The sequence below is a fragment of the Salmo salar genome, chromosome ssa05 (assembly GCF_905237065.1).
Source record: "Salmo salar chromosome ssa05, Ssal_v3.1, whole genome shotgun sequence".
Taxonomy (NCBI): Eukaryota; Metazoa; Chordata; class Actinopteri; order Salmoniformes; family Salmonidae; genus Salmo; species Salmo salar.
Window position 1 is genome coordinate 32,197,325 of NC_059446.1, and position 18,222 is coordinate 32,215,546.

Here is an 18,222-nt window from a genome sequence, read left to right on the forward strand (position 1 = left end):
TCTCCTCCTGTCTTCAGCTCACTCCGCTTACATTTTCTACCATTCTTCTTTAACAAAACATCTCCCTTTTTCTGCTATTTTTAACCGACTCAAGCTCACCATCTTCCTCCCGCACTCTCTTAAACCTCCTCTGCCTATTCCAAGTATACATCTCCTTATGATAATACTGAACTTCTCCTGACATACATCTTGTTTGCTTTCTCAAGGGATGTCATTTAACCAGCTATCATGATCTCCGTACAATCAGCGCAAACCCCTCGGGATGTAGCGCTCAACAGTGCATCCAATTTATAATGCAGCTGCTTCATCTTGATGATATTCTTTATCAAAGCTACCGCGACACTTTTCAATTTCAAACTAGCGCGCTCTCAGGGTCCATTCACTGCCTGCAACTCTGCTCAAGCTCCCTCACGACGGACCCCTATGAAGAACCGAGTGTGCGTACAGTTACATGACATTACGCCTATTCTGTTGCAAAACGTTTTTCACCAGAAACCGTTTACTCCAAAAGGAAAACGTTTTGTAACGAAAACGAGTTTCTATTGAACAAATCATTTAGGTCCCTCCCCATTTCGTTCAGTTTGCTTTGTTTGCTTCCGTTTGGTTATTAAACGCTAAACGGTTTCAGTTGCAAGACGTAATGAATACATCCCAAGCAATAAAGTGTTTGTAGTAGTTATATCTTCTATGATATGCTTGTAAATGTTACTGGTTGGTTTTCCTTTATATATGCACTGACTAACTGAAGTTGGTCTTTCGAAACTTTTGTCTTTGTTTGACAGATGGAAATAAAATTAAACTATGAAATTCAATTGTCAGTGTAAATCAATAACAACATATGGTAGTTATTAAACTGTTTATTTAGTGTATCTGGTTTTATGTTATTGTCCCTTTTAAAATGAAACATTCAGTCTGTTAGTAAAAATGATTTCAAATGGAGCACTAAATTAAGAGCAGGCTTTATTTCATTGGACAATGAGATCAAGGCATATGTGACCTCCATTGATAGAATTAATCAACCGCAAAAAATGTTTTGATCAAATCTGCATAAACATTCCATTGTGTGAGACAGGTATTTCACCGGATGTATAAATGTGAAGCATCCTCTTGGCGTTTCGACTCACTAACGTTACCAAATGTGATAGTGAGAGGAAGCCCAGTGGTCGGAAGTGGGAGAAGATGGAACGAGATGGATTTTGTCCGACATTCTGCTAATTTTCTCATCGATAAAACATTTGATCTCAATACAGTTTTCTATTCCCAAAACTATAACCTGTTACGAACAGATTGCACTAAGTTTTGTAGACTTAATATATGCTAGAACGCACCAATAGGATCTCTAGCTCGAGTTTGGCTCTGCCCACCTCTTGTTTGTTCTGCCCACTGACTCATTTGTTTCGATTTGAAACGACAGTCTGTGGTTCATCTTGGTTTAATTATAATAATCTTTGTTAAAATGTTGATCGAGGCAGTGTCCCCATGTCAAATATATCATACAAGCGCCACCCCGTGGCGGACGGCGATTCGTTGTGATACATTGTGTCCATGATAATTATGTTTCACTTGAATATTGTGTTAGCAAAAAAGTTTCGTTTTTTTTAATGTTTTTTTTTTATTTGATCATTACCAGCTGGTGTGTGTCAATTACATTTTTTTACAGGCAAACTCCCCCAAGGTAACTACCTATGCTTCTGGTGTAATTCATGACCTGGAGGCCTTGAGTTGTTTATAACACATTCATCAAGCTGAAAAGCTGTCTCTATTTGCAACAGACCCATGACTATACAGTTGCAAAGACCAAATTTCACAAGTGAGGGCACGTGTATGCCCAGACTAGAGCCTGCTTCCTGGCATGCTCCAAAAGACTTTGGACCCAACCATGGACCCAACAGACCAAAGTTAGTTTTTGTGCAGCAGTACACTGTGGACTGGATAATGCAGTCTGTGTGGGTTGCTCTCATGTTATATTTTTTATTTTGCATTTAGGCCTGGTAGATCCTCTGCTGAAACATTCCCCACATACAGAGGTCAGACAGAAGGATGGGCATCCCTTGAACCATCCCATCCAGGTATTATATTATATTGGTGTGGACAGAATTCAATCAAACCTGCATTGTGGGATTTATGCAATAGCTCTTTCCCCATGGTCAGTGTGGGTTTTCCCCAGTATACCTGGTAATAAAACACGGAAACAGGAAGATTATCTATTTTTTCCCCTTACACTGATCTAATAACTACACATTCTGTATGTATATATTACACATCATGTAAACAATGTTTCAGGACTGTTTTGGGGAAATAACCAGGCCAGCCAACCCAGGTATGGTGAATTAAACCATGAGACCATCTGATTATGTGGCATTATCAGAGTGCTGAAGCTGTCAACTGTTTGTTGTGAAGCCGACAATGTGAAGATTTAAAACACTAATGAATTATGCATAAATCGTTGTACTTTGACTTGTGAAATGTTCTTTATATTTAATTATAATGTTACATTCGTGATTGTATTATTGGGAATGATGTGTATAGCGGTAGACATTGTATGTAGCCCAATATGTACTCTTAAGAAGCCTTGGACTCCTTAAGGTCCAAGGATTTAACATATTATTTTCAGAGGTAGACTGGCTCTGGCAGCCAAAACAGCCAAATACTCCATCTAAACGTGAATTGATTCTCAATAAAGCCCATTACTTTCATATCACATCACATCAAAATAATTTCAGAAATGCAAAATATACACTTATTGTGTCTAACTGGCTTTATCACAGTTGCAGCTTACACATTTCTGGCGGCCTTCTTCCATTACACGCAGGTGTTCCGAGCATTCTAGATAGCTATTATAGCTATTCTAGATAGCCCCCCAGTGTAAATATATATATATATATATATATATATATATATATATATATATATATATATATATATATATTAGTTTAGTTTATATATAAGAGGAATACATTTTTGCCAAAACGTTTCGAAATGAAAATAAATCAACTCATAATGCATAATAATAATAACCGGATTGGTAGATTGTATGACCATTTGGAACATGGGGATTTGGAAAGAAGAAGCCCCTAGCAGAAACACTAGCTCGCGCTGACGTCAGCCATCCCTGCAAACAGACGGAGCCAGGCCGATGTGTAGGAATGTGTGGAAACTTCTTCCGTGAATAGTTTATGTACTATTACATCGATAATATAGACCGAATACCGACAAGGAGTGGATACAGATATACGGTGAGTTGTGTGTAATTTAGGAATGAACAGATTTATTGTTTATTGTTTTAATTTGTGAAACAAACTAACTTTGACGAACAGTTTTGAAAATGGAGGCAGTGTGGGGGTTGTTGAAAGGGAGAGGCGCTGTCCAGGGCTGATTTCAGCACGAAGATCAGGACCATGGCTAACATAACGCTGTTCTAAACTTTCGAAGTGTTTACACGCCAAACTTTATTTATGATCGATATAATTTTTTTAAAGTAAAACGAACATCACTCATTATCGCTACATTTTTCAAGAGTTTACAAGTTAACAACCTCGTTTTGGTCGGAGTTTGCTCTTCCGCGAAACTAGTTTTCCGAGTGAAGTTTTGAGGGCCTTGCTGGACAGCGACATTCTCTGCCTGTCGTGGCAAGTTTGCATGGCGATTTGTGGAATACTATTGTTGGTAAAAGTTAGTTTTAACTACAATCGATCCATTTGTTAAAGAAATTAAATAATTGTCTTCTCCACGACCAACCCTTTACTGTAGCTTTTTTTGTTGCAACTTTCCGCTTTGTATTGCTGAGGTCTAGTCCTTGTTTACAACTATACATAGACTATAACTCAGTCAAATAAATGTTATTTTGCAAGACATATTGTATTCAGTTTGATTATTGTAATACCAGCACGGTGGCAAAGTATGTCTATGCACTTTTGTCTCATAGTTAGAAAGTAAAGACATGTAAAATGTTTATTTTTTAAATTTGTTTACGTATTTGGTCATCATTAGCATTTAGGTCAATTATAGCTATATATTTTGTTTCGCATTGAGATCATACAACCCCTTTCTTATTTTCTCTACGTACTAGTTAGAATGTAGGGCAGGCTACTGTAGTTTTTGGGCGCTGTCGACCAAGTTGGTGGTGCTGTTTCAAAATGGCCGAACACACATTTCTGTGCATGCAAACACAGGCCTAGGACACTATGGGGTTTCCCAAGGCACTGTGTTAAAGTAAAATACATGACGTAGGCCCACAATGAAGTTATGAAACATACATTTTGAAGTGGTGGTATATTCTTGGTAGTTTGGTGTTAAACATTTAAATATATTTATGGGGAAAAAACGATTTTATTTTTCATGTAATTGGTTACATTTTAAGTATGAAATAGTCTGGATAAATATCATCTGTTATAGTCACATACTGGTTCATCACATTGATATGTACAGCAGACTGCATGAAGACATGACTAAATCCAGATAAGGAATCAATGACATGATGAAAGTGTTCTGAAATTGTATAGGTTTAGCATACTTCCCTTTTATTTATTTTGACACTTGGATTGATGACATTTGTTTTTTCTTTATTGTATCCACCATTCCTGGATTATTATAAAAAAACATCCTGCACTTTCCAACCATGATATGAATACCAAATTACTAATTCAGAGAAGGAACAGTGACATTACCTTACATGGTATGTCCCTGGTTGGTAGTTGCTTGGAAAACTTGCAAGCCATATAATTTTGATGACGTGGGACTGAGTGGCCTATGTGATAAACGTTCAAAAGATTGATGAAGTCCACAATTAAAGGCCTGTTAAAACTCATACTCTCTGTGACTACTACAAAAATGTTAGTTCTGAAATGAAAACAAACATAATTGAACATATCTTATTTGAAGTTGTTTGATCAATGACCATGACCTCTGGTTCTGCTCTCCCCCCCACAGCCACAGCTCTCCCAACATGGCTTCTCAGACGGTATATCCAATGGGGTTAGTCATGTATGCCACCTCAGCTGGCATGCCCATGGTGGAGGATGCCCAGGGGTTGGCTGAGCTTCCACACAATGAGCTGCCGGCCCCACAGCTGGTCATGCTCGCCAACGTAGCCTGTGAAAATCCAACAGAAGGGAAGGAGATGATGGAGCTTCAAACCGTCGGCAGCAGCAGCTACTCCGATAGTGAAGACGAGAACATCATCAGATACAGTTACGATAGCCATGAGCGAGAGATGTGTATTGTAGACTACCCAGAGTCTCCACGGGTGGCCCTTTCCCAGGTTGAGGAGATTGACGATGAAGTAGAAGAGGAAGAAGGGATGGACCTGTCCAAACCCTCTGAACAGCGCCCTTCTAGCCCTCCCACCCCTTTTACCCCTTCTACACCTCTGGGCATGATCATGGAGTCAGCTAAGAAGAAGAAACCCTTCTTCTGTAAACCCTGCAACTACCAGGCCCAGCGAGAGGAGGAGTTTGTAACCCACATCCAAATTCACAGCGCCAATAGGATGATCGTGGTGAAACGCGTGGAGGGGGACAAGGCACGGGCAAAAGAGACTTCGGCGGGACCAGATCAAGAGGCAGAGAGCGGTGATAGCGGGGCCAACAACAAAGGGGTGATCCGCTGTGAGCGCTGCGGCTACAACACCAACCGCTACGACCATTACATGGCTCACCTCAAGCACCACGAGAAGGAGGGCGATGACCAGAGGGTCTACAAATGCACCATCTGCACTTATACCACCGTCAGCCAGTACCACTGGAGGAAGCACCTCAGGAACCATTTCCCCAGTAAGCTCTTCACCTGCAATCAGTGCTGCTATTTCTCGGACCGTAAGAACAACTACGTGCAGCATATCCGCACCCACACAGGTATGTCAAAAAGAACCTTTTCACTCCTAGAATGCACTTAATGGTCAATGTATGATTGTTTTTAACAGTATAGCTAACTCTGTTTTTGCTGCTATAGGGGAGCGTCCTTTTCGATGTCCGTACTGTGAGTACTCAAGCTCCCAGAAGACCCATCTTACCAGGCATATGAGAACCCACTCAGGTGAGTGTCTAACACAGGCTACATGACAAAAAAAGCCTGACGGTACATATTTCTAGCATGTAGCAGAAATTACACAAATATAATTGATTGTGCATAGATATAGGTCTCTGTTTTGCTTTCCTCTCATAGTCAACTTTTTCTCCTTTGTTGCATTCGCTGGAGCAGATGGTTTTGGATAAGAACGGTAAAGTGGTTTGCGATACGTGCTGTGAGATGCTTAGTGTTCGACCTGTAATTGTTGCTTGTCTCTCCTTACTCTGGTCCATCTTCCCTGCATGAAATGTGAGCCAGTGTTCCCATAGAAGTTAATAGCAGTTAAAATGTCTGTAACCTGAGCATTTTCCACATTGCTTTTCTTGACAGGTGAAAGGCCTTTCAAATGTGACCGCTGCAACTACCTGGCTGCCAATCAGCATGAGGTGACACGCCATTCCAGACAGGTTCACAATGGGCCCAAGCCCCTGTGCTGCCCCCACTGTCCATACAAGACGGCTGATCGCAGCAACTACAAAAAGCATGTGGAGCTCCATCTCAACCCGCGTCAGTTCCTTTGCCCTGTCTGCAAGTATGCCGCTTCCAAGAAGTGTAACCTGCAGTATCACATCAAATCTAGACACCCCGGCTGCCCACAGATTGCAATGGATGTGTCAAAGGTCAAGCTGCGTGTCAAGAAACCTGATTCTGATGAATTCACTGATGAGTACACCATCGTGAATGGAATTGCAAAGTTTGAGCTGTCTGCAATTGATGATGAGGAGGAGGACATGGAGGAGAGACCAGCGATCTCTGGAGCTGATAAACAATCAATCCATATCAATCTCTCGACCAAGAAGAGCAGCAATCCCGGCCCTCTTCAAGCTGCAGAAAGTGTAGCAACGGACAAGACCCACAAGAAATGTTGTGTCTCCCCTGTCAAAGAGACACCTAAAAAGGCAAAGGACAAGGCAGAGAAAAAGGCAACACTGAAACGCAAGAGTACAGAGATGAGCAGTGAGAATACAAAGCAGCATGTTACCCTGAAGGAGACAGCAGCTGCAGTTCAAACCACAGGTAATAAAGTTAAGAGACGTCCAAAAAAACAGATGAAGGGGAAAACGAGTGTTCAGGATAAGAGTGAAATAAAGGAAACCGTGGAAAAAGTTCAAAAGGCGAGTTTGGAAGAGGACGATATTGAGAAGGAGAAATCGGTCAAGGAGAGGTTAGAGAAAGACATGCTGGAGAGGGAGAATATGGAACAAGTGAAGGAGGAAAACAAGAAGCTGGAGAAGGAGAAAAAAGAGCAGCTGGGAACACTGAAGAATGAGAGGGATGGAAAAGAGAACAAAAACGCAACAAAATCTAAGAAGAGTTCTAAAAAAATGGAGAAAGTGGTTGAAAAGACTGTTGCAAAAGCACCTCAAAGTCTAGATGCACCAGTGGAAAAACAGGGAAAGAAGAGCAGGACGAAGCCGCTAAAGAGAAAGGCTGCAGAGGCCTTGGACTTATCAATGAAGGAATCTCCTGAGGAGCCCTGCAAACGGTTAAAAATCAAGGCTGCTCACAAGTCACAATCAAAAGCCAGTATCCCCCAAAGCATGACGACTGAGCCTTGCCCAGTGTCAGAACAGGAGAACCCAGCAAACCAGATTGTGAACTCGCCTGTAGTGAAAAAGAGCAACAAGACAGAAGCAAGCTGTGAAGAGACCGAGGCTTCCAGTGAGAACAAGGGGTGTTCCATCATTGAGAACCCTATTAGCCTCCCTGAAAACAAAAAGTGTCCAGCTACAAAGCTTCAGCCAGCAGTTCTCCAGGGAGAGCAGCAGGCGTCTGACCAGGAGACTGTCCCCACAATGCATACCTCTACATCTCAGGACACAACGCCACAGGCTGAGCAGGCTAAGGTCGCCGACCAAGCAGAGGAAACTCCTACTCCTGAAGACGAGTCCCCATCTCCCATAGAAATTGACAGCTCTCCCGATTTCAGACGGCCACAAGGAGAACCATCAACACCAACAACACCCTCCCTGGAGCTCCCTAGGCCAAGAGGAAAGCCTACCGAAACTGAAGAGGATGAGGGCATCCACAGCCATGACGGAGGAAGTGAGATCAGTGACAGCGCCTCGGAGGGCAGCGACGACTCGGGGCTCAACGGACTGGCCGCTGCCGCCGGCAAACTGGCCAATGACCCTGAAACTCCCACAGAAGAGATTCCGACTCCTACTGAACTCAAGAGTCACATGTGTATTTTCTGTGACCGTACCTTCCCCTTGGAGGTGGAGTACCGTCGGCACCTGAATCGTCACCTGGTGAATGTGTACTATCTTGACAATGCATCCAAGCTGGACCAGTGAGTGCCTGCAGAGCAGGGGGCTTTGATTTATCCCATTTTAATCAGTTTCAGCAGAGCCTTGTTTGAGCCTTTCTACCTGTTATAAAACATAATTGTCTGTGTAAACATGTTGACACTACATATTCAGTTATTTTGCATTAGTGCTCACTAGTAAGTGCTGTATAAAATATTATATGGTATGCCTAAAACTCTCTGACAGCCATTGTAATACAGCTTTAGGCCGACTAGTTAATTTGATTATTGGTGTCTGGGCTTTCACGTATTGGTTCCCAGACATTTTTTACTATTAATTCTACAGTTCTTGTTTTCAAACATGATGGGATGCCTTTCATTTAAATCATAAAGGATATGTGACTTAATATGTGTGAGGCCCAAAACAAATGTTCATGGTTTGGCATTTGGCTGAAACACCCATCAAAGAAAATATGGGATATTAATTTTGTTGCTTGTAAATCTCAGAATACTTGTAAATCTCATATGGTTATTCAACTACTGGTATCTAAAATCGAATAGCATTGTATATATCTTACATATAGTGGTTGATAGTCAAGAAATCGCTACACCTTGCCGGTTGAGTTTCTATATTAGAAGAAGCCACCAAGAGATGAGTTGCACCAGTTTTTAGTATTTTTATCCATCAGCCCTGTTGAACAACAATAGTACATCGATTATGAAAGGAAGTGGTACACTTTTTCAATGAAGTACCAAAGAAACCCCTTCATTCGCACGGGGATGATTTTAGAAGGACCCAGGTGGTCCAGAGAATAATAGGGTTCTCACTCCTGTTATGTGAGTCCACTCCAGTGAAGTGGTCTGTCCCCTAAATGGGGAAGAGGGCTGCATGTTCAAAGTCGGCACAAGTGTAAGTTGTCCACTCCACCATTTATGGAGCACTTGACAACTACTTTAATTTGTCTTTTTATTGAAAACATCAAGATAATTATTTTTTTAAACATTGTATAAATCAATTATCAATCTGCACAATGGACTAATTATAAAAATCTCTTAATTACAAAAAACTTGACTTATGAGGACTCTTACACTCAAATTGATGAACTATGAAATGGGGTGAGGTTTCTTTGGGTTCATCTGGTACAATGGTGGCGAGATGTGTATAGAATTGTTTCTTGAGTTAATGTTTGAAATATGTTGTCACTTTTTGAATATCCAAGTAAATGTAGTCATACAAAAAAACTCATACTAATTAATAAATGCACAACTCTGTGGAAGGTAGGGTGTTCCTAGTGTTAGCCTACTGGACCTTGACATTTGTAGCCCTCTAGAACTTAAGATATGGATAGAGATTTTCTGGATGGTATAAAACAGATAGTATGTTGCTATCACTGACAGAGAATAGACTAGCTAACATTGAAAACAAGTTGTGAAATGGAAGTTTGGGAACACACCATTATCAGTTTTGTATCTGATTTCAGAAAAAGTCCAAAGATATATATATATATTTTTTTTTACAGTTGTTGAACCTGCGAAGATGCCCGTAGTTCTACATTTTCTTCTTTTATTTTTACTCTTCAGTGCCTTCGACAATCAGTATTTTATGTTTTTGCATATTAACAGTGTAGGTTTCTGTTAATTGAGTCACATTCTTTGTACACTGTAAGAGCTCGGATTACAATTATATTGTTGTTACATCATGTCTATCTTTAAAACCATTCCTTGAGGTTTAGTTGTAGTTGTTTGATTACTCTGATTGTTGCTGTTTTTATTACCCCACTCATCTGTTTTACAGAATTGTACCTCCAAAGCTTAGCCTGTGATATACTTCATTCATATGCATTTAGTTTTCTGTACTATGAGGTGATTGTTAGACTGAGCTAATAAAAACAAATATGCCATGTGTACTCTTTTAGTAAATTCAGTGCAATATTATATTTTGGGTGTGATGCCAAAGTGAGAAGATATAGAATTATAGATGTATGTCTTGAGTTTCCTGACTATTGGAAGGAACAGAATATACCAGGGTTCCCTGGGAAACTGGTCCAATTTAGCCGATGTGCTCTTGAACCGGTCTATAAATGCAGTTTCCCAGGGAACCCTATCTAGACAGATTCCGTAGCACTGTAAATGTACACCTTTTATCTCTTTGTTCACTTACTGTATTGTGCTTGTTAGTGGATAAGAAAAGTGTATTTCAGTCTTTGTAACCATTTTGCATTCACATATTGTAATATGTACCGTAAAACTTCAATTAAATGCTGAGTCTCAAATTGCCAGCCGCCTGTTCATTTTAATAGCTGGGAATCGGCACACATTTCAGCAAATAAACGCCTGTTTCAAATGAATGCCGGGTCTAAATGAATTGTTTACGATATTCCCATGTGCATTAATTATTTATTTTTATTCTGTCATTGTTGCTAGCCATGTCGCCACCAAAAAGAAAACACGACATTAAATTCATGTTGGTGAAGGGTGAAATTGGGGTGTATGATTGGCAGCCTTTGCAAGTCTGATCTGTGAAGGATTTGTTATTATAATGTTTATACTGGTCACAAACAGTGTGGTAGTCTTTACAACATTTTATTGAGCAAAAGCTGTGTGCATTAAGGAAATAGAAGCCTGGCTCAAATAAGCGCCGGTTGTGTTCAGCGATTAAAGCAAATACATGCCCAAGCTATTAATTTTTGTTTTACTGTTAGCCTATACCTGTCATTTGCAGTTAGTGAAGAAATGTACTCTTTTTCAATAAAATAATTGCCAACTAACTTCTATTAATACCTTCACCAAAGTGGGGAGTTATTGGCCATTGTCCCCAAGACTTTTTGAAAACAATTGGCTGTTTTAAAACCTTTTTGTGCAGTTTAAAACAAAGCATCCTGTATCATTTTCTGCTCTACACTTTTTAATAAAAGTTGGCCTACTATCCAGAGGTATTGTTGGTGTGTGATTCCTTTCCATTTCTTACATTTTCAGCAGTCACTGATATGTTTAATAATATATGACACTAAAGGTTCCCTGCTTGCTGTCTAAATGTAATGAAAGCAATGTAAATTTAAGCAGTCTACACATAGCTGTTTATATGTAGGGTATTTACAATCATTATATTTACAGACAAGGTTACAAAACCCAGAGCTGAAAAACATCCACAAACTTAAAGTACGGTATCACCATTAGACATCGAGTACAAAAAGCCTTTGACATGAAAATGCACATTGCTCCATTGAGATTTCAACACAAACATCCTGCGTACGATGGCTTGTGTGGGCACGACCACCTTCACCTCCTGCTCAGTCAACAGATTGAGGACCTAACAAGCATGAGAGACTTTAATGCAGGGAAACTTAAATCAGTTCTACCAAATTTCTATCAACATGTTAAATGTGCAACCAGAGGGAAAAAAATTCTAGATCACCTGTACTCCACACACAGAGACGCATACAAAGCTCTCCCTCGCCCTTAATTTGGTAAATCTGACCACAACTCTATCCTCCTGATTCCTGCTTACAGGCAAAAATTAAAGCAGGAAGCACCAGTGACTCGGTCTATAAAAAAGTGGTCAGATGAAGCAGATGCTAAACTACAGGACTGTTTTTCTATCACAGACTGGAACATGTTCCGGGATTCTTCCGATGGCATTGAGGAGTACACCACATCAGTCACTGGCTTTATCAATAAGTGCATCGAGGACGTCGTCCCCACAGTGACTGTACGTACATACCCCAACCAGAAGCCATGGATTACAGGCAACATTCCCACTGAGCTAAAGGGTAGAGCTGCTGCTTACAAGGTGCGGGACTCTAACCCGGAAGCTTACAAGAAATCCTGCTATGCCCTGCGACGAACCATCAAACAGGCAAAGCGTCAATACAGGGCTAAGATTGAATCATACTACACCGGCTCCGACGCTCATCTTATGTGGCAGGGCTTGCAAATTATTACAGACTATAAAGGGAAGCACAGCCGCGAGCTGCCCAGTGACACGAGCCTACCAGACGAGCTAAATCACTTCTATGCTGCTTCGAAGCAAGCAACACTGAGGCATGCATGAGAGCATCAGCTGTTCCGGACGACTGTGTGATCACGCTCTCCGTAGCCGACGTTAGTAAGACCTTTAAACAGATCAACATACACAAGGCTGCGGGGCCAGACAGATTACCAGGACGTGTGCTCCAAACATGTGCTGACCAACTGGCAGGTGTCTGCACTGACATTTTCAACATGTCCCTGACTGAGTCTGTAATACCAACATGTTTCAAGCAGACCACCATAGTCCCTGTGCCCAAGAACACAAAGGCAACCTGCCTAAATGACTACAGACCCGTAGCACTCACGTCCGTAGCCATGAAGTGCTTTGAAAGGTTGGTAATGGCTCACATCAACACCATTATCCCAGAAACCCTAGACTCACTCCAGTTTGCATACCGCCCAAACAGATCCACAGATGATGCAATCTCTATTGCACTCCACACTGCCCTTTCCCACCTGGACAAAAGGAACACTTATGTGAGAATGCTATTCATTGACTACAGCTCAGCGTTCAACACCATAGTACCCTCAAAGCTCATCACTAAGCTAAGGATTCTGGGACTAAACACCTCCCTCTGCAACTGGATCCTGGACTTCCTGACGGGCCACCCCCAGGTGGTGAGGGTAGGTAGCAACACATCTGCCATGCTGATCCTCAACACTGGAGCTCCCCAGGGGTGTGTGCTCAGTCCCCTCCTGTACTCCCTGTTCACCCACAACTGCATGGCCAGGCATGACTCCAACACCATCATTAAGTTTGCAGATGACACAACAGTGGTAGGCCTGATCACCAACAACACCGAGACAGCCTATAGGGAGGAGGTCAGAGACCTGGCCGGGTGGTGCAAGAATAACAACCTATCCCTCAACGTAACCAAGACTAAGGAATTGATTGTGGACTACAGGAAAAGGAGGACCGAGCACGCCCCCATTCTCATCGACGGGGCTGTAGTGGAGCAGTTTGAGAGCTTCAAGTTCCTTGGTGTCCACATCAACAACAAACTAGAATGGTCCAAACACACCAAGACAGTCGTGAAGAGGGCACGACAAAGCCTATTCCCCCTCAGGAAACTAAAAAGATTTGGAATGGGTCCTGATATCCTCAAAAGGTTCTACAGCTGCAACATCGAGAGCATCCTGACTGGTTGCATCACTGCCTGGTACGGCAATTGCTCGGCCTCTGACCGCAAAGCACTACAGAGGGTTCTGCATATGGCCCAGAACATCACTGGGGCTAAGCTGCCTGCCATCCAGGACCTCTACACCAGGCGGTGTCAGAGGAAGGCCCTAAAAATTGTCAAAGAACCCAGCCACCCCAGTCATAGACTGTTCTCTCTACTACCGCATGGCAAGCGGTACCGGAGTGCCAAGTCTAGGACAAAAAGGCTTCTCAACAGTTTTTACCCCCAAGCCATAAGACTCCTGAACAGGTAATCAAATGGCTACCCGGACTATTTGCATTGTGTGCTCCCCCAACCCTCTTTTACGCTGCTGCTACTCTCTGTTTATCATATATGCATAGTCACTTTAACTATACATTCATGTACATACTACCTCAATTGGTCCGACCAACCAGTGCTCTCGCACATTGGCTAACCGGGCTATCTGCATTGTGTCCCACCCCAACCCCTCTTTTACACTACTGCTACTCTCTGTTCAACATATATGCATAGTCACTTTAGCCATATCTACATGTACATACTACCTCAATCAGCCTGACTAACCAGTGTCTGTATGTAGCCTCGCAACTTTTATAGCTTCACTACTGTATATAGCCTGTCTTTTTACTGTTGTTTTATTTCTTTACCTACCTATTGTTCACCTAATACCTTTTTTGCACTATTGGTTAGAGCCTGTAAGTAAGCATTTCACCGTCAGGTCTACACCTGTTGTATTCGGCGCACGTGACAAATAAACTTTGACTTGAGTGAGAAAGAGAGTGTGGGTGGGGGGGCACTGTGCCTTGGTTTATAGCAATCAACAGAAGATTGTGAGCTGAATGGTTGGCATTGTTCAACACTAGTCTGGGATTTTCTTGTAAGAAACCCCTTATGAGAGTGGTACAATGCAATAATTAACCAGTCATAAATCTACTGCAGTGACCACTTCATAGATAATTCTGTTCTATTGCAGTGTGCGTAAATGTATCATGGCATCCTGCTTGTGCAAATTATACTTTGTGGTATAGCCTAGTAATAGGAGAAATAGACACACCTTGTTCCCCCAGAGGACATGCAAAGGTACTATTTGTATCTACCAACCCTCTTGCATCAGAAGGGAAACTAAGTCGAGTGGTATTAATTAGTCAGCAGTGTTCTCTCCTTGTGATGGTAAACAGCTACACCATGTATACACGCTGTTTCAATTAGGAAGGTACAGGGTTCCATTATGAGCTACACTGTAATCTATGAAACAACAATTATACTGGCCACGTTGAAGTCGTTTTAGCCCGGCGTAACAGCCAGCAGTGGCGCCAAGCGGAAGCAAACAGTAGCTCACATCATGCTCTTTCATGATGCCAGGGGTGTCATAGAGCCAGTGGGCATCTTTCTTTGGCATTTTTTCTTTGTTGAGCGTCAAGCCCACATCTGGAGAAGGGTTGAAAAGAGTACGGTCTCTCTCCTCCTTGTCAATCATGTCCTCTCCATAGGCCAGACTATCAGGATCAAACTGTATCAGGCCTCTTTTGGATTCTACGACGGTCCAGAACGTCCTCCCAATACAACCTAAACCAACATAGGATTTTTATAATTAGCCTACATTACAAAGTACACATTTAAGAGTAACCATGCAAACCATTAACAACACAGTAGGTCAAGGGTTGATCTGTATGGGATGTCCATTTCGAACCCCTGGTATTTAGGCTACCCTGTGGGGTTACCACCAGTTCTGTCGCCAACAGCCAACACCAATCTCTTACCCACTAGGTAGCCCTGCTTGCTGAACTGTTCCAGTCGCTTGAGCTCCTGTGGAGAGAGATCACTCTCCGTCTGCTTGGAGGCACTCTGGAGCCTCTTGGACCTCCTGAACAAGCAGTAACGAATGGGGTTGATGATGGGGAACTTCAGAAGGTTCAGCATTATACCTTTGGATAATATTACATTTTAAAGTAATTTGAAGAAAATGAACATTTTAGAGATTTTATATAAACAAATATAAGTCTGATTCAAGCCCTCAATCAATGTGACTGTAAAAGTGGTTGGAATGTGAAGCTCATTCAAGACTAATGATTGCAGCAACAATACACAAAGTAGAGTGTTCCAAAAATAATCATGTATAATGTATCTTATAGTAACTGTGGATTACATGCAGGCTGGGCAGAGCTCCATCTTACCAGGCCATGGAGATATGGTGGCTCCGAGGCTCTGGATTTCCCCGTGTTGGCCATTCCCGCTAGATACACTTCTCCATTGTACTTCCACAATCTCTGGAGATTTGATTTTCTATGCCATATTCCGTTTTGGTTCTAATGAGGAGGGTATCTTTGATATTATCACTGGAAATGCCTACATCAGCACAGTACTGGGAAAGCTGACGTTTTATCCTTTGCAAGTAGTTTTCAGATTCTCCAGGGAGCAAGTCCACTTTATTACCCAGAACCACTATGTGTTTGTTTTCTCCAACAAGCTATAGCAAGTCTGGTACTATGGAGTATGGGATGTCCAGGAGATCCACGATGAACAGTACCAAGGCTTTCTCTGTTTTGACCCTGCAGACTATATCCAGATGTTCCTCCTTGGACATCTTGACAGTCAATGCCGTTTGGTGGTGTGTGAGCAAGTAACAACGATGACAAATGGCTTTTTTCAATTCCTTCTCCTCTAGCAAAAGTTTATACTTCTCACTTGGTAGATAGCCTGCCACATCAGGTGCAGTGCATGACTGCGCCACATCCGTTGCAACAGGTGTCAACCCTCCATATCTGGCGTACCATAGATTTTCTGCTGTCCTTGAGTTTTCTTTTTCGTCTTTTTGCTTGTTTCCTCGAGAAGGAAGTCTATATCACGAAACTCGATGATAGAATCAGGGCTCGCTGTCGCCACTTTGGTCCCATCTTTCAATGACCACAGCTGTTGCTCCAGAGTCCTCTGCTACTTCTCAGAGCCTGACCTCGGCGGCAACCTCTTGTCTTCTTTGGAAATCATGGGGACAGCATTCACATGGAGCTAACCATGAAGTTGGTCCTTGTGAGTATCTTCTTGCTCTATGTAGTCCAGGAAAACAAATTCCTCCTCTTTTTCCGGCTCTACGGAGGTGCATTTCCCTTGAATTTTGACATTTTTACCTAGATCTTGAATTTCACCCCTTGCTTCTCTTGCAGTGCTGTAAAATCTGGTCGTTCTTGTGTCATCCATAGTGGTGTAAAGTACTTAAGTAAAAATACTTGAAAGTACAACTTAAGTCGTTTTTTAGGTATCTATACTTCACTACATTCCTAAAGAAAATGATGTACTTTTTACTCCATACATTTTCCCTGACATCCAAAAGTACTCGTTACATTTTGAATGGTTAGCAGGACAGGAAAATGGTCTAATTCACACACTTATTAAGAGAACATCACTACTGCCTCAGATCTGGCAGACTCACTAAACACATGCTTTGTTTGTATAAAATACTGAATGTTGGAGCATGCCCCTGGCTATACGTACATTTAAAAAAACAAGAAAAAGGTGACACCTGGTTTGCTTTATATAAGGAATTTGAAAAGATGTATACTTTTACTTTTGATACTTACGTATATTTCAAACCAAATCCTTTTAAACTTTTACTGAAGTAGTATTTTACTTCAGTATCAAAAGTAAATGTTTACTTGAGAAAATGACTTTTACTTGAGTCATTTTCTATTAAGGTATCTTTACTCAACTATGACAGTTGGGTACTTTTTACACCACTGGTCATCCAATACAAAAGGGAGTTCATGATGGAACATGTTTCCTTCAAACACAGACATATAGTGCCTTGGTAGAGGTGATGAGATCGATTTGGTACTTTCGTTTACAGATAGACATGGAATTGATAGATGTCGAGAACATTTACATGTAACTATTTCCCGTAATGGGGCTTGCAAAAAATTATACATCTTTAAAAACGAATACAATTGAACCATACATTATACAATGATAACATAACCTTGAAGAACAACACGAGCGTTTGCTTCTTCTTCTTCTTCTTCTTTGGTGGAGTTTAACGGCGATTGGCAGCCATTACCGCCCCTAACTGAACTATCAAAAATGTGTATAACTAAACCAAGAGATACCACAGCATATCTTTTCTACAGCCTGTCTTTTCCAAGGGGAACAAATGAGTTACAGTGGGCAGAGCAAGTAAGGAGGTGGGTAGAGCCAAGCACGAGCTAGCGAGATTCTATTGGCGCGTTCTAGCAGCATCTGCATATTTTCGTTAGGGAACGCATACTCTGTGAAGTGCACGTGCGCAGTAACTCAATTCGTCTTTGCACTCCTTCTAAACGCGATTTTTAAAAACTTTTGCAAAGGGTAAAGTCTACAAAACTTAGTCCACTCGGTTCATTACAGATTCTAGTTTTGGGAACAGAAAACTGTATTGAGATCAAATGTTTGATCGATGAAAACATTTGCAGAGTGTCGGCCAAAATCCATCTCGTTCCATCTTCTCCCACTGCCGGCAAGTGGGCTGAGGGCTTCCTCTCACGACCATATTTGGCCATGAGTGGAAACGCCAAGCTGATGCTTCATATTTATACATCCGGCGAAATATCTAATCTGTGAAACTATAGTATAAATCCATTACACATGTGAGTTGCTGCAACAAAAATCCATTTATATCCTGACGGAACTGACGTTGGTGGAAATGTTGTTTATTTACGTTTAGAAGTATTTAGATTCGGCATCTGATAATAG

At 41.6% G+C, this 18,222-nt stretch overlaps 2 protein-coding genes across 3 annotated transcripts; one reads left to right on the forward strand and one right to left on the reverse strand.

Annotated features, from left to right (window-relative positions):
• Positions 1-3,057: 3,057 nt before the first annotated feature.
• LOC106604639 (RE1-silencing transcription factor B) lies at positions 3,058-11,246 on the forward strand. Its single transcript, XM_014199478.2, has 4 exons — positions 3,058-3,236; positions 4,930-5,852; positions 5,950-6,033; positions 6,397-11,246. Exons 2-4 carry the CDS (start codon positions 4,946-4,948, stop codon positions 8,361-8,363), a joined length of 2,958 nt encoding a protein of 985 aa, XP_014054953.1. The 5' UTR covers positions 3,058-3,236; positions 4,930-4,945; the 3' UTR covers positions 8,364-11,246.
• A 2,889-nt stretch (positions 11,247-14,135) lies between these two features.
• Positions 14,136-18,157, reverse strand: LOC106604640 (nitric oxide-associated protein 1-like). 2 transcript variants are annotated; one of them, XR_006769854.1, is made up of 3 exons: positions 15,678-18,157; positions 15,264-15,428; positions 14,136-15,069 (listed from the first exon to the last, which is right to left on the reverse strand). XR_006769854.1 is itself a non-coding variant. In XM_014199480.2 (3 exons), exons 1-3 carry the CDS (start codon positions 15,683-15,685, stop codon positions 14,705-14,707), a joined length of 477 nt encoding a protein of 158 aa, XP_014054955.1. In that variant the 5' UTR covers positions 15,686-18,157; the 3' UTR covers positions 14,136-14,704. The 2 variants fall into 2 exon arrangements, 1 of the variants encoding a protein (XP_014054955.1); XM_014199480.2 differs by having other exon boundaries at positions 15,264-15,367.
• Between the last annotated feature and the right edge of the window lie 65 nt (positions 18,158-18,222).